Below are 16,253 nucleotides of genomic sequence, written 5' to 3' on the forward strand. Positions count from 1 at the left end.
CACCTGCATCTGCGCCTGTTTCTCCCCCTATCCCCTCTCACCCCTATTTCTTCCTCCAGTGTCACAATTTGCACGTCTTCTATCCTTCATTCGTACATTCTCATTGAATCTTATTGAAACATATAAGATTATTAAGGGTTTGGACACGCTAGAGGCAGGAAACATGTTCCCCATGTTGGGGGAGTCCAGAACCAGGGGCCTCAGTTGAAGAATAAGGTGGTAAGCCATTTAGAACGGAGACGAGGAAACACTTCTTCTCACAGAGAGTGGTGAGTTGTCTATTGTCTATTCAGCATCTATGGCACGAAGGAATAGGTGACGTTTCGGGTCGAGACCCTTCTTCAGGGGGTGGAGGGGGTGGGAAGAAGCGGGGATCGCTGGTCGGCACAGACTCGCTGGGCCAAAGGGCCTGTATCTGCGCTATATTTTTGAAACTAAAAACTGAATAAACTGAAAAAGAACATAGTACAGCACAGGAACAGGCCATTCGGCCCACAATGTTGGTGACAATCACGTTGCCTAGTTACACTGTTCTCATCCACCTGTACATGATCCATGTCCCTCTATTCCATTCACTTCCATGTGCCGGCCTAAAAGCCTCTTAAATGCCACTCTTGTCTCTGCCTCCACCACCACGCCTGTTCCAGGTAGTGTTGCCAACTCTCTCACTCCCAAACAAGGGACCAAAGGTCAAAGTAAGGGACAAATTCCCCACGGCAATTCGTTGACCGACTGGGCCGTGTCTGGGTGAATGATGAGTTGGCCCCGGGTGTTGGACTGTACACAAAGCCCAGCCGGCGGGCCAGCTGAGGAGTTTTGGCCCGGGCCGCTCGCAAAGATCCATATCCCTCCAAACCTGTCCTATCCATGTACCTGTCCAACTGTTTCTTAAACGTTGGGATAGTCCCAGCCTCAACTACCTCCTCTGGCAGCTTGTTCCATAAACCCACCACCCTTTGTGTGAAAAAGTTACCCCTCAGATTCCTATTAAATCTTTCCCCCTTCACCTTGAACCTGTGTCCTCTGGTCCTTGATTCCCCTACTCTGGGGTAAAGAGATGTTATCCCGCTTTCTCATCCACTCCCGACACACTGCGGACAATTTTACACAAACCTGCACGTCTTTGGGGCGCGGGAGGAAACTGGAGCACCTGGAGAAAACCCACGGGGTGACAGGGCAGAACGTGCAAACTCCGCACGGACAGCACCCGATGTCGGAATCAAACCCGGGTCTGTGGCTGTGAGGCAGCAGCTTTATTAGCCGGCCCGCTCTGCCACCCATATCCTGTCGTTGGACCACTGCTCACGTGTTGTTGTTAGTTCTGGTATAAAAGGACAAACATCCTGTGCAAACTTCTGCCAACGTGTGTTTCCTGTCCACATCCCCCTTCCATCAGGCAGAAGATTCTAAAGAACGGAACACCCTCCGCCCTGCTGTTATCAGACTGCTGAACAAACCCCCTCATAAGTAAAGAATGCAGTTAAACATAGAAAATAGGTGCCGGTGCAGGCCATTCGGCCCTTCCAGCCAGCACTGCCATTCAATGGCTGATCATCCAAAATCAGTTCCCCGCTCCTGCTTTCTCCCCATATCCCTTGATTCCGTTAGCCCTAAGAGCTAAATCTAACTCTCTCTTGAAAACATCCAGTGAATTGGTCTCCACGGCCTTCTGTGGTATAGAATTCCACAGATTCACAACTCTCTGGGTGACAATGGACAATAGACAATAGGTGCAGGAGTAGGCCATTTGGCCCTTCGAGCCAGCATCGCCATTCAATGTGGTCATGGCTAATCATCCACAATCAGTACACCGTTCCTGCCTTCTCCCCATATCCCCTGACTCCGCTATCTTTAAACATAGAAACATAGAAACATAGAAATTAGGTGCAGGAGTAGGCCATTCGGCCCTTCGAGCCTGCACCGCCATTCAATATGATCACGGCTGATCATCCAACTCAGTATCCCGTACCTGCCTTCTCTCCATACCCCCTGATCCCCTTAGCCACAAGGGCCACATCTAACTCCCTCTTAAATATAGCCAATGAAGTGGCCTCAACTACCCTCTGTGGCAGAGAGTTCCAGAGATTCACCACTCTCTGCGTGAAAAAAGTTCTTCTCATCTCGGTTTTAAAGGATTTCCCCTTTATCCTTAAGCTGTGACCCCTTGTCCTGGAAGAGCCCTATCCAGCTCTCTCTTGAAAGTATCCAGAGAACCGGCCTCCACCACCCTCTGTGGCAAAGAATTCCACAGACTCACAATTCTCTGGGTGAAATAACGTTTCATCATCTCAGTCCTAAATGGCTTACTCCTTATTCTGAAACTGTGGCCCCTGGTTCTGGACTCCCCCAACATCAGGGCCATGTTTCCTGCCTCTAGCGTGTCCAAACCCTTAAGAATTTTACATGCCTCTACAAGATTGCCTCTCATCCTTCTAAATTCCAGTGAATAAAAGCCCAGTCGATCCATTCTTTCTTCATATGTCAGTCCCGCCATCCAGTGAATTAACCTGGTAAACCTACGCTGGGCTCCCTCAATAGCAAGAATGTCCTTCCTCAAATTAGGGGACCAAAAACTGCACACAATACTCCAGGTGTGGTCTCACCAGGGCCCTGTACAACTGCAGTAAGACCTCCTTGCTCCTAAACTCAAATCCTATTGCTCTGAAGGCCAACATGCCATTTGCTTTCCTCACTGCCTGCTGTACCTGCATGCCTACTTTAGTTAAGAGCAAAATTTCAATATAACTTTACAGATTAATCTTTTAAATGTTTTTTTTCAATCATTCTGTAAATAAAGTATGTTCACCAAAATTATTTGAAGTTAATATTTGTAGTTCTGTTATAAGTTTTCAAAATAAATGAGTTTAAAATTTGAAAAAAGTTCAATACAAATTAGAACTCAGTTCAGTTTATTGTCACGTGTAGGGAGGTACAGTGAAAAGCTTTTGTTGCGTGCTCACCAGTCAGCGGAAAGACAATACATGATTACAATTGAGCCGTTCACAGTTTTCAGATACATGATAAGGGAATACACCCCACTATCCCAACATGCTTATGCAGATGTTATCCCACTTTATGTTCTATGTTATCCCACTTTTACATCCACTCCCTACACAATAGGAGGAAGTATTTTCCGATGTCACTTAACCTACAAATCCGCACAACTTTGGATTTGGTTAGTAAGGGAGAAGGCAGGAGAATGGGGTTGAGAGGACTTGATATTTATGTACAATTGTCCCTAGTGTGTGTAGAATAGTGTTAATGTGTGGGGATCGCTGGTCGGCGTGGACTTGATGGGCTGAAGGGCCTGTTTCCGCTATGTATCATAAGGGCATAAGTGATAGGAGCAGAATTAGGCCATTCGGCCCATTAAGTCCACTCAGCCATTCAATCGTGGCTGATCTATCTCTCCCTCCCAACCCCATTCCTCTGCCTTCTCCCCATAACCCCTGACACCCGTACTAATCAAGAATATTCCTATCTTGGACTTAAACATATCCATTGACTTGGCCTCCACAGCCTTCTGTGGCAAACTCTAAACTAAACTAAACTTAAGGTCTTTCATTTTAAACCAACTTTCACCGTTTCCTTTCGCCAGGGAGACCTGCGCGGGACGTGCCAGCGAATAGCAGAAGCCTTCCTAGGCCGGGTTGATGACTGGCAGATTGGGAAGACAAAGATTTTCTTGAAGGTGTGAATGGTTGTGAGCGGTGTGGTGGGGGGGGGGTGGGGGGGGAATTGGCCGATAAACCCACAACACCTCTGAACTCGAGCTCATTATAAAAAATGTTTTTGTTTTCAGTTTTGTTTTTAGTTTAGTTTAGATATACAGTGCGGAAGGAGGCCCTTTGGCCCACCAGGACCGCACTGACCTGCGATCCCCGCACAATAAAGGGCCTGTCTCACTTGGTGATTTTTCTCCGCGACTGCCGTCAACATTGACTGATGTGTGCGGATAAATGTGAGGTTATCCACTGTGGTAGCAAAAACAGGAAGGCAGATTACTATCCAAATGGTGACAAGTTGGGAAAAGGGGAAGTACAACGGGATCTGGGGGTCCTTGTACATCAGTCTATGAAAGTAAGCATGCAGGTACAGCAGGCAGTGAAGAAAGCGAATGGCATGTTGGCCTATATAACCAGAGGAATCGAATATAAGAGCAAAGAGGTCCTTGTGCAGCTGTACAGGGCCCTAGTGAGACCACACCTGGAGTATTGTGTGCAGTTTTGGTCCCCTAATTTGAGGAAGGACATTCTTGCTATTGAGGGAGTGCAGCGTAGGTTTACAAGGTTAATTCCCGGGATGGCGGGACTGTCATATGATGAGAGAGTGGAGCAGCTGGGCTTGTACACTCTGGTACACACTTAGAAGGATGAGAGGTAATCTTATTGAAACATATAAGATTATTAAGGGCTTGGACACACTAGAGGCAGGAAACATGTTCCTAATGTTGGGGGAGTCCAGAACCAGGGGCCACAGTTTAAGAATAAGGGGTAAGCCATTTAGAAAGGAGACGAGGAAACACTTTTTGTCACAGAGAGTGGTGAGTCTGTGGAATTCTCTGCCTCAGAGGGCGGCGGAGGCCGGTTCTCTGGATGCTTTCAAGAGAGAGCTAGATAGGGCTCTTGAAGATAGCGGAGTCAGGGGATATGGGGAGAAGTCAGGAACGGGGTACTGATTGTGGATGATCAGCCATGATCACATTGAATGGTGGTGCTGGTTCGAAGGGCCGAATGGCCTACTCCTGCATCTATTGTCTTGTGTGTTTTGTATCAGGTCACCGAATATTTTTGCATCGCCGTGACCTATTGACGTGTGGTGTTTTTCAAGTGTCTCAACATTTTTTTTGTTGCCGCTGGATTTTGAAATGTTCAAAATCTTTAGGCGACACTGATATGACGCTGGCAGTTGCCGATAAAATCTCTAAGTGGGACAGGCCCTTCACGCTTTCCTACACACACTAGGGACAATTTACAATTTTACCCAGCCAATTTGCCTATAAACCTGTACGTCATCGGAGTGTGGGAGGAAACCGGAGAAAACCCACGCAGGTCACGGGGAGAACGTACAAACTCTGCATGGACAGCACCCGTGGTCAGGATCGAACCCGGGTCTCTGGCGCTGTGAGGCAGCACCTCTACCGCTGCGCCACCGGGCCGCAATCTTCCCTCACCCTGTGCCCACGGCCTTGTTTAACCGCGAGCCCCAGCTGTCGCCGTGTCAGGAAACCGCTTTGTATGTTGGAGTTTGGCGTTAACGGCGGCAGGACCTGGCCAGGAAACTTCCCGTTTCCCCATTGTGTCGTGGTGAATGTAGAAGGTCATCGTCGTAGAAACCTCTGGGTGTCTGCTGGATTATGGGGTTAAAATTAACTAATATGGAAATATCGAATTTAATACTTGGCTGTGTGTGTGTGTGTGTGTGTGTGTGTGTGTGTGTGTGTGTGTGTGTGTGTGTGTGTGTGTGTGTGTGTGTGTGTGTGTGTGTGTGTGTGTGTGTGTGTGTCTGTGTGTGTGTGTGTGTCTGTGTGTGTGTGTATGTCTGTGTCTGTGTGTGTGTGTGTGTGTGTGTCTGTCTGTGTGTGTGTGTCTGTGTGTGTGTGTGTGTCTGTGTCTGTGTGTGTGTGTGTGTGTGTGTGTGTCTGTGTGTGCGTGTCTGTCTGTGTGTGTATGTGCCTGTCTGGGTGTGTATGTGTCTGTCTGGGTGCGTGTGTGTATGTGTCTGTCTGTATGCGTGTGTGTGTCTGTGTGTTTGTCTGTCCGTGTGTCTGTGCGTGTGTGTCTGTGTGTCTGTCTGTGTGTACCTGTCTGTGTGTATCTGTCTGTGTGTAATCTCTCCGTTATTAGTCTGTGGCACTATTAATGCCATTCATGACAATACTGTGAAGGTATGGTTACTAAATAAAGTTTATTTACTTTTAGTCTTGCAATTTAAGAACATCCGTTAAAATAAATCCCATTCATCAGCCGGGGGGACTCTATAATGTAAAGAGTGGCCCTTGTGTCTGTGGTTCCGTGCATCAATGATGTACCAGCCCGCTGTGACCCTCTGCTTCCCAACACTAACCTGTCCCTGACCCCGCACTGACTATTTGGGCAGTAGAGCAAGTTTCCTAGCGTGTGTGTCCCAGCTTGCTTTTACCTCCACTCCAGGACCACCACGACATGATGCTGGAGGTGGAAAGGGACAAGGCCATCACTGACAAGGTGATCCTCATCCAGAAGGTGGTGCGGGGATTTAAAGACAGGTGGGTTCCAGATGGAGATGTGGTACAACATTGTGGGGTTGGGAGGTGTGGAGCCGATGAACACATCAGCCGTGGTCTTGAACTGTGGGTGGAGTGGATGTGGAGTGGATGTTCCCACTAGTGGGAGAGTCTAGGACCACAGGTCACAATATCAGAATAAAAGAACGTTCCTTTAGGAAGGAGATGACAATAGACTATATGTGCAGGAGCAGGCCATTCGGCCCTTCGAGCCAGCATCGCCATTCAATGTGATCATGGCTGATCATCCCCAATCAGTACCCTGTTCCTGCCCTCCCCATATCCCCTGACTCCGCTATCTTTAAGAGCCCTATCTAGCTCTCTCTTGAAAGTATCCAGAGAACCGGCCTCCACCACCCTCTGAGGCAGAGAATTCCACAGACTCACAACTCTCTGTGTGAAAAAGTTTCCTCGTCTCCGTTCTAAATGGCTTACCCCTTATTCTTAAACTGTGGCCCCTGGTTCTGGACTCCCCCAGATAAGATAAAATAAGATATAATTTATTGCCACACAACCAGGGTCGGTGGAATTTGGGTTGTCAGCAGCAGTACAATAATAAAGAACACACAACCACAATAAAAGTGTAACACAAACATCCACCACAGCATTCATCACTGTGGTGGAAGGCACAAAATTTGGCCAGTCCTCCTCCATTTCCCCCCGTGGACAAGACCAGAGTCCAGAGTCAGTCCAGGATCAGCTCTCAGTCCAGAGTTGCCTCAAAACATGTAGGATGAATGGATGTAGGGTGGTTGAGTTGCCTGATAACAGCTGGGAAGGATGGAAGTTGGGGCAGGATGGTTCAGTTGCTCTAGAGAGGGCCCTACGCTGCTGTACTATGCGATGTTGCATGGCAGTTTTGATCTCTAGGTGTGTACAGATCTCTAAATTCTTCCCCAGGTCAAACTTTGTGAAGATGAGGAAATCTGTGATGTTAATTCAACGTTACTGGCGTGGCTACCGATGCAGGAAGAGATTCAGTGCGGTACGTTGACTGTTCCATAGTTTAGTTTCGAGACGGAAACAGGCCCCTTTGTCCCACCGATTCTACGCCGACCAGCGATCACCCCCCGTACACGAGCACTCTCCCACATAATGGGGACAATTTACAATTTGACCAAATCCAGGTCACCTTCACACCTGTACGTCTGTGGAGTGCTGGAGGAATCCGATCCCCGAGAAAACCCACGCAGGTCACGGGGAGACAATAGACAATAGGTGCAGGAGTAGGCCATTCGGCCCTTCGAGCCAGCACCGCCATTCAATGCGATCATGGCTGATCATCCACAATCAGTACCCCGTTCCTGCCTTCTCCCCATATCCCCTGACACCGCTATCTTTAAGAGCCCTATCTAGCTCTCTCTTGAAAGTATCCAGAGAACTGGCCTCCACCGCCCTCTGAGGCGGAGAATTCCACAGACTCACAAGGTATAGACTCACAACAGAACATACAAACTCCGTACAGACAAGCGCGCATAGTCGGGATCGAACCACGACGGCAACTCTAGCGTTGTGGCAATATAAAGTGAACTAAATTGTCGGGCCGTGATGAGTTGAGTGTTTGTGCTTTGCGCCCGTGTACAGATGCGACTGGGGTTCTGCAGGCTGCAGGCCCTGCACCGCTCCCGCAAACTCTTCACCCAGTACCACTTTGCCCGCAAGAGGATCATCCTGTTCCAGGCCCGTTGCCGTGGTTACCTGGTGCGCCAGGCCTTCCGTCACCGCCTCTGGGCCGTCATCACCATCCAGGCCAGCGTCCGCGCCATGATCGCACGCAGGCTCTACAAGCGGCTGAAAGGGGAGGTACGTACACGTGTCCTGGGATGCCAGGACTTTCACATGAAGAAAGACTGGATAGACTCGGCTTGTACTCGCTAGAATTTAGAATATTGAGGGGGGATCTTATCGAAACTTACAAAATTCTTAAGGGGTTGGACAGGCTAGATGCAGGAAGATTGTTCCCGATGTTGGGGAAGTCCAGAACTAGGGGTCACAGTTTAAGGATAAGGGGGAAATCCTTTAAAACCGAGATGAGAAAATCTTTTTTTCACACAGAGTGGTGAATCTCTGGAATTCTCTGCCACAGAGGGTAGTTGAGGCCAGTTCATTGGCTATATTTAAGAGGGAGTTAGATGTGGCCCTTGTGGCTAAAGGGATCAGGGGGTATGGAGAGAAGGCAGGTACGGGATACTGAGTTGGATGATCAGCCATGATCATATTGAATGGCGGTGCAGGCTCGAAGGGCCGAATGGCCTACTCCTGCACCTATTTTCTATGTTTCTATGTACGTACGTGTCCCATACTTCCTCGTAACCTATCCCCGTCCTCCACAGGTGCTGCCCGACCCGCTGAGTTACTCCAGCACTTGGTGTCCCCAACAATAAATACCGGAGTTTAGGAAGATAGGGTGGGATTTAGAGGCATCTCTAACAGGGGAATTGGGGAAATTGAAGGATGTGGGATATGATGGCATAGAAATTATGTTTCATTGGGAAGGTGAGGGTTGGTCTTATAAGTACGTGGTAGGAACAGAATTAGGCCATTCGGCCCATCAAGTCTACTCCGCCATTCATTCATGGCTGATCTATCTCTCTCTCCTAACCCCATTCTCCTGCCTTCTCCCCATAACCCCTGACAACCCCGTACTAATCAAGAATCTATCTATCTCTGCCTGAAAAATGTCCATTGACTTGACCTCCGCTGCCTTCTGTGGCAATGAGTTCCATTCTACACGAGAGGGCTTCCAGGTTGGGGGGTCCAGGCCGCTGGTAGCAGCCTTTGCAATGTAGGATTCCTTCTTTACTAACTGTGTTGTATGTCAGGGTTGTTCTGGGGGCCTGCCGTGCCACGACATCCATGGGAACCTCCCAGTGACTCAAGCCATGGAGGTGGGTGGTGGGTAGGTGGGACTAGTGTAGCTGGGGCATGTTAGCCGGTGTGGGCAAGTTGGGCCGAAGAGCCAGTTTCCCTGTATCAGTCAACTCCATAAACCTCCCCTGGCCCCTCTCCAGAGCCAGCACCTTCTTCCTCACATCTGGCGGCCAAAATTGCTCACAATACTCCAAATGTGGCCTGACCAGCGCCTGGTTCATGAGGTTAATTCCCGGGATGGCGGGACTGTCATATGCTGAGAGAATGGAGCGGCTGGGCTTGTACACTTGGAGTTTAGAAGGATGAGAGGGGATCTTATAAAAACATATAAGATTATTAAGGGATTGGACACGCTAGAGGCGGGAAACATGTTCCCGATGTTGGGGGAGTCCAGAACCAGGGGCCGCAGTTTAAGAACAAGCGGTAAGCCATTTAGAACAGAGACGAGGAAAAACCTTTTCACCCAGAGAAATGGAATTCTCTGCCTCAGAGGGCGGTGGAGGCCGGTTCTCTGGATACTTTCAAGAGAGAGCTAGATAGGGCTCTTAAAAATAGTGGAGTCAGGGGACATGGGGAGAAGGCAGGAACGGGGTACTGATTGTGGATGATCAGGCATGATCACATTGAATGGCGGTGCTGGCTCGAAGGGCCGAATGGCCTACTCCTGCACCTATTGTCTATTGTCAGCCTCAGCAGTACATCCCTGTTTTTGGATTCTCGTCACTAAGTAAACACAGCGGGTCAGGCAGCATCACTGGAGAAATAGATGGGAACCTCTTGTTTCCTGTTCCCCTGGCTCTCCATCTGAAGAACGGTCTTGGCCTGAAACGTCACCTATTCCATTTCTCTAAAGATGTGCAGCTCCTTCCTACACAGTTTAGTCTGGCCACTGGGTAAACTGGTTCTCAGTGGTGCTCGATAAACTAGACCGGTTTAGAGCCGCCTCTAACTGGGGTATTGGGGGATGCGGAGTATGTGTGGGGGGCCCCGTTGGAAGGCGAGGGATAGTCTCGATGGTGGAGCAGATCTCGATGGGCCGAGTGGCCTGCCCGCTCTCGTTCTCACCATGGTCACTTTGCCCTCCTAGTACCACCGGCGGCTGGAGGCAGAGAAGATGCGTCTGGCCGAGGAGATGAGGCTCAGCAAGGAGATGAGCAGTAAGAAGGCAAAGGAGCAGGCCGAACGCACACACCAGGTGAGTGGTGCACACCTGGGACAGGTGAGGGTGGAACATCTGGGACAGGTGAGGGGTGGAACATCTGGGACACACCAGGTGAGGGTGGAACATCTGGGACAGGTGAGGCGTGGAACATCTGGGACAGGTGAGGGGTGGAACATCTGGGACAGGTGAGGGGTGGAACATCTGGGACACACAAGGTGAGGGGTGGACACCTGGGACAGGTGAGGGGTGGAACATCTGGGACAGGTGAGGGGTGGAACATCTGGGGCAGGTGAGGGGTGGAACACCTGGGACAGGTGAGGGGTGGAACTCCCGGGCCAGGTGAGGGGTGGAACATCTGGGACAGGTGAGGGGTGGAACATCTGGGACAGGTGAGGGTGGAACATCTGGGACAGGTGAGGGGTGGAACATCTGGGACAGGTGAGGGGTGGAAGTCCTGGGACAGGTGAGGGGTGGAACATCTGGGACAGGTGAGGGTGGAACATCTGGGACAGGTGAGGGGTGGAACATCTGGGACAGGTGAGGGGTGGAACTCCTGGGACAGGTGAGGGGTGGAACATCTGGGACACACAAGGTGAGTGGTGGAACATATGGGACAGGTGAGGGGTGGAACATCTGGGACACATCAGGTGATGAGTGGAACATCTGGGACACACCAGGTACTGACCTGCCTCAGTCACCCAGGTTGGACCTGGTCAGGAGATGCTGACACTAGGTCTTCATTGTAGGCGTCTGGTGATTGCACCTTTAGCTCCGTCACCCCAGGTGCCCAGTGTGCTCAGGGGTTGAGCTTAGTTTGGAGATTTTCCAGCTTTCTCCTCCCCATTCCAATCTGTCCGAGGAAGGGTCTCGAGATGCTGCCTGCCCAGCTAAGTTTAGTTTTAGTTTCACCATGCGGTTGGGAAACAGGCCCTTCGGCCCATCGCGTCCACCATTGATCAGCAATTTGCACAAGTTCTATGTTATCCCACATTCGCATCCACTCTCTACACACTGGGGCCAATTTTACAGAACCCAATTAACTTACAAATCCCGCACGTCTTTGGGATGTGGAAGAAAACCGGAGCACCCGGAGAAAACCCACGCAGGTCATGGGGAGAACGCACAAACTCCGCACAGACAGCACCCGTAGTCAGTATCGAACCCGGGTCTCTGGCGCTGTGAGACAGCAACTCTACCGCTGCACCACCGTGCCATCCCATAACACAAGGGCTTGTCGTGGATTTGAACCTAGGACCTCTTGCACCCTAAGCGAAAATCATATATAGAAACACAGAAAATAGGTGCAGGAGGAGGCCATTCGGCCCTTCGAGCCAGCACCACCATTCATTGTGATCATGGCTGATCGTCCCCAATCATAACCTGTGCCTGCCTTCTCCCCATATCCCTTGACTCCACTAGCCCCTAGAGCTCTATCAAACTCTCTCTTAAATCCATCCAGTGACTTGGCCTCCACTGCCCTCTGTGGCAGGAAATTCCATAAATTCACAACTCTCTGGGTGAAAAAGTTTTTTTTCACCTCAGTCTTAAATTACCTCCCCTTAATTCTAAGACTGTGGCCCCTGGTTCTGGACTCGCCCAAAATTGGGAACATTTTTCCTGCATCTAGCTTGTCCAGTCCTTTTATAATTGTATACGTTTCTATAAGACCCTCATATAAGATACCTCTAGACCAACAAGACAGTTATTTGGGTGAAAGTATTGATGTTTTTCCCACTCCCGACAGGAGCGCTTGGCCCAGCTGGCACGGGAAGATGCAGCCAGGGAGATCGGGGAACGCAAGGAAGCACGTCGGAAGAAGGAAATGCTCCAGCAGTTGGAGAAAGCTCGCAATGAGCCGGTGAACGACTCGGAGATGGTGGACAAGATGTTTGGCTTCCTGGGCGTCCCCTCTGTGGTGCCCGGACATGAGGGCCAGCCACCCGCTGGGTTTGAGGTATTGACATCCCCGTATCCACGTCACAGCCTTGCTGGAAATATCAAAATCACACAAACCAACCTCCCTTCCATCGCCTCCATCTACACCTCACGCTGCCTCGGCAAGGCCAGCAGCATCATCAAGGACCAGTCTCTCCCCGGCCGCTCCCTCTTCTCCCCTCTCCCATCGGGCAAGAGGTACAGAAGTGTGAAAATGAACGCACACCTCCAGATTCAGGGACAGTTTCTTCCATGCTGTTATCAGGCAACTGAACCATCCTACCACAACTAGAGAGCAGTGCTGAACCACTGTCGACCTCATTGGTGACCCTCGGACTATCTTTGATTGGATTTTACTGATTTTACCTTAAACTAACCGTTATTCCCTTATCATGTTTCTGTGCACTGCAAATGGATCGATTGTAATCATGTATTGTCTTTCCACGGACCTGACTTAGGAGATGTTTACATAGGCACATGGATATGGAGGGGCATGGGTCATGTTAACTGGATACTTTCAAGCGGGAGCTAGATAGGGCTCTTAAAGATAGCGGAGTCAGGGGATATGGGGAGAAGGCAGGAACGGGGTACTGATTGGGGATGATCCTGCACCTATTGGGTGGGTGTTGTGTACAGGCCACCTAACAGTAGTAGTGAAGTTGGAGATGGTATCAAACAGGAAATTAGAAATGCGTGCGACAAAGGCAAAACGGTTATAATGGGTGACTTCAATCTACATATAGATTGGGTGAATCAAATTGGCAGGGGTGCTGAGGAAAAGGATTTCTTGGAATGTATGCGGGATAGTTATCTAAATCAACATGTAGAGGAACCAACGAGAGAGCAGGCTATTCTAGACTGGGTATTGAGTAATGAGGAAGGGTTAGTTAGCAGTTTTGTTGTACGTGCCCCCTTGGGCAAGAGTGACCATAATATGGTTGAGTTCTTCATTAGGATAGAGAGTGACATTGTTAATTCAGAAACAATGGTTCTGAATTTAAAGAAAGGTAACTTTGAGGGTATGAGACGTGAATTGGCCAAGATTGACTGGCAATTAATTATAAAAGGGTTGACGGTGGATATGCAATGGAAGACATTTAAAGACTGCATGGATGAACTACAAAAATTGTTCATCCCAGTTTGGCAAAAGAATAAATCAGGGAAGGTAGTACATCCGTGGATAACAAGGGAAATCAGGGATAGTATCAAAGCGAAGGATGATGCGTACAAATTAGCCAGAAAAAGCAGCATACCAGAGGACTGGGAGAAATTCAGAGACCAGCAGAGGAGGACAAAGGACTTAATTAGGAAAGGAAAAATAGATTATGAAAGAAAACTGGCAGGGAACATAAAAACTGACTGCAAAAGTTTTTATAGATATGTGAAAAGAAAGAGATTAGTTAAAACAAATATAGGTCCCTTACAGTCAGAAACAGGTGAGTTGATCATGGGGAACAAGGATATGGCGGACCAATTGAATAACTACTTTGGTTCCGTCTTCACTAAGGAAGACATAAATAATTTGCCGGAAATAGCAGGGGACCGCGGGTCAAAGGAGTTGGAGGAATTGAGTGAAATCCAGGTTAGTCGGGAAGTGGTGTTGGGTAAATTGAATGGATTAAAGGCCGATAAATCCCCAGGGCCAGATAGGCTGCATCCCAGAGTACTTACGGAAGTAGCTCCAGAAATAGTGGATGCATTAGTAATAATCTTTCAAAACTCTTTAGATTCTGGAGTAGTTCCTGAGGATTGGCGGGTAGCAAACGTAACCCCACTTTTTAAGAAGGGAGAGAGAAAACGGGGAATTACAGACCAGTTAGTCTAACATTGAATCTGAACATCGGTAGTTGGGAAACTGCTAGAGTCAGTTATTAAAGATGGGATAGCAGCACATTTGGAAAGTGGTGAAATCATTGGACAAAGTCAGCATGGATTTACCGAGAATTTTTCGAGGATGTAACTGGTAGCGTGGATAGGGGAGAACCAGTAGATGTGGTGTATCTGGACTTCCAGAAGGCTTTCGACAAGGTCCCACATAAGAGATTAGTGTACAAACTTAAAGCACACGGCATTGGGGGTTCAGTATTGATGTGGATAGAGAACTGGCTAGCAAATTTGGTCTCTAAATCTGAGGAAGGACATTATTGCCATAGAGGGAGTGCAGAGAAGGTTCACCAGACTGATTCCTGGGATGTCAGGACTGTCTTATGAAGAAAGACTGGAAAGACTTGGTTTATACTCTCTAGAATTGAGGAGATTGAGAGGGGATCTTGTAGAAACTTACAAAATTCTTAAGGGGTTGGACAGGCTAGATGCAGGAAGATTGTTCCCGATGTTGGGGAAGTCCAGAACAAGGGGTCACAGTTTAAGGATAAGGGGGAAATCTTGAAAACCGAGATGAGAAAAACTTTTTTCACACAGAGAGTGGTGAATCTCTGGAACTCTCTGCCACAGAGGGTAGTTGAGGCCAGTTCATTGGCTATATTTAAGAGGGAGTTAGATGTGGCCCTTGTGGCTAAAGGGATCAGGGGGTATGGAGAGAAGGCAGGTACGGGATACTGAGTTGGATGATCAGCCATGATCATATTGAATGGCGGCGCAGGTTCGAAGGGTCGAATGGCCTACTCCTGCACCTATTGTCTATGTTTCTATTGTCTATTGTCTATAAAGTGGTTAGAAGGGGGAGAGATAGATCGACCATGATTGAATGGCGGAGTTGGCTTGATGAGTCGAATGGACCAATTCTGCTCAATAGAAAATAGGTGCAGGAGTAGAGGCCATTCGGCCCTTCGAGCCATCACCGCCATTCAATGTGATCATGGCTGATCATCCCCAATCAGTACCCCGTTCCTGCCTTCTCCCCATATCCCCTGACTCTGCTATTTTTAAGAGCCCTATCTAGCTCTCTCTTGAAAGTATCCAGAGAATTGGCCTCCACCGCCCTCTGAGGCAGAGAATTCCACAGACTCACTTCCCTGTGTGAGATAAAGTGTTTCCTCATCTCCGTTCTAAATGGCCTACCCCTTATCCTTAAACTGTGGCCCCCTGGTTCTGGACTCCCCCAACATCGGGAACATGTTTCCTGCCTCTAGCGTGTCCAAACCCTTAATAATCTTGTCTGAAGAAGGGTTTCGGCCCGAAACGTTGCCTATTTCCTTCGCTCCATAGATGCTGCTGCACCCGCTGAGTTTCTCCAGCTTTTCTGTGTAACCTTCGATTCTCCAGCATCTGCAGTTCCCTCTTAAACACCTTAATAATCTTATATGTTTCAATGAGATTCCCTCTCATCCTTCTAAACTCCAGAGTATACAAGCCCAGCCGCTCCATTCTCTCAGCATATGACAGTCCCGCCATCCCGGGAATTAACCTTGTAAACCTGCACTGCACTCCCTCAATGGCAAGAATGTCCTTCCTCAAATTAGGGGACCCAAACTGCACACAATACTCCATGTGTGGTCTCACTAGGGCTCTGTACAACTGCAGAAGGACCTCTTTGCTCGTATATTCGATTCCTCTTGTTATAAAGGCCAACATGCCATTCGCTTTCTTCACTGCCTGCTGTACCTGCATGCTTACTTTCATAGACTGATGAACAAGGATACCCAGATCCCATTGTACTTCCCCTTTTCCCAACTTGCTCCTGTCACTTATTATCTTATGATTCAATGGAAGGGACTTGATGGGAGAAGAGGGAGTGAGCGGGATGTGACTGGTCCTCGATGATGCGTCTGGCCTTGAGGCAGCGTGAGGTGTAGATGGAGTCGATGGAAGGGACATGATGGGAGAGGGGAGCAGAGATTTACCACTGAGGGATTGAGGCTTCTGGCAGCTGATCCAGGGTTTTGGTTCTGTTTCAGGATCTGGAGAGGTCACCACGGCCCATGGATGAAGAGGATTTGGACGCCAGCCTTCCGTTACCGGAGGAAGAGGAGGAAGATCTCTCCGAGTACAAATTTGCCAAATTTGCCGCCACCTATTTCCAGGGCACCACCACCCACACCTACATCCGGCGGCCCCTCA

The 16,253-nt window shown here is 49.0% G+C and overlaps 1 protein-coding gene across 1 annotated transcript in view; it reads left to right on the forward strand.

Moving 5' to 3' along the window:
• LOC129693418 (unconventional myosin-VIIa-like) overlaps window positions 1-16,253 on the forward strand; it is an 88,769-nt gene that overhangs the window by 6,661 nt on the left and 65,855 nt on the right. Inside the window, exons 5-11 of the mRNA XM_055630246.1 lie at window positions 3,599-3,691; window positions 6,153-6,247; window positions 7,166-7,250; window positions 7,850-8,068; window positions 10,224-10,331; window positions 12,043-12,252; window positions 16,091-16,253. The exon at window positions 16,091-16,253 is cut by the window's right edge and continues 41 nt beyond it. Coding sequence (XP_055486221.1) covers window positions 3,599-3,691; window positions 6,153-6,247; window positions 7,166-7,250; window positions 7,850-8,068; window positions 10,224-10,331; window positions 12,043-12,252; window positions 16,091-16,253 — 973 coding nt within the window. The remainder of the gene's footprint in view (window positions 1-3,598; window positions 3,692-6,152; window positions 6,248-7,165; window positions 7,251-7,849; window positions 8,069-10,223; window positions 10,332-12,042; window positions 12,253-16,090) is intronic.

This window comes from Leucoraja erinacea, unplaced genomic scaffold (genome assembly GCF_028641065.1).
Source record: "Leucoraja erinacea ecotype New England unplaced genomic scaffold, Leri_hhj_1 Leri_288S, whole genome shotgun sequence".
Classification (NCBI taxonomy): domain Eukaryota; kingdom Metazoa; phylum Chordata; class Chondrichthyes; order Rajiformes; family Rajidae; genus Leucoraja; species Leucoraja erinaceus.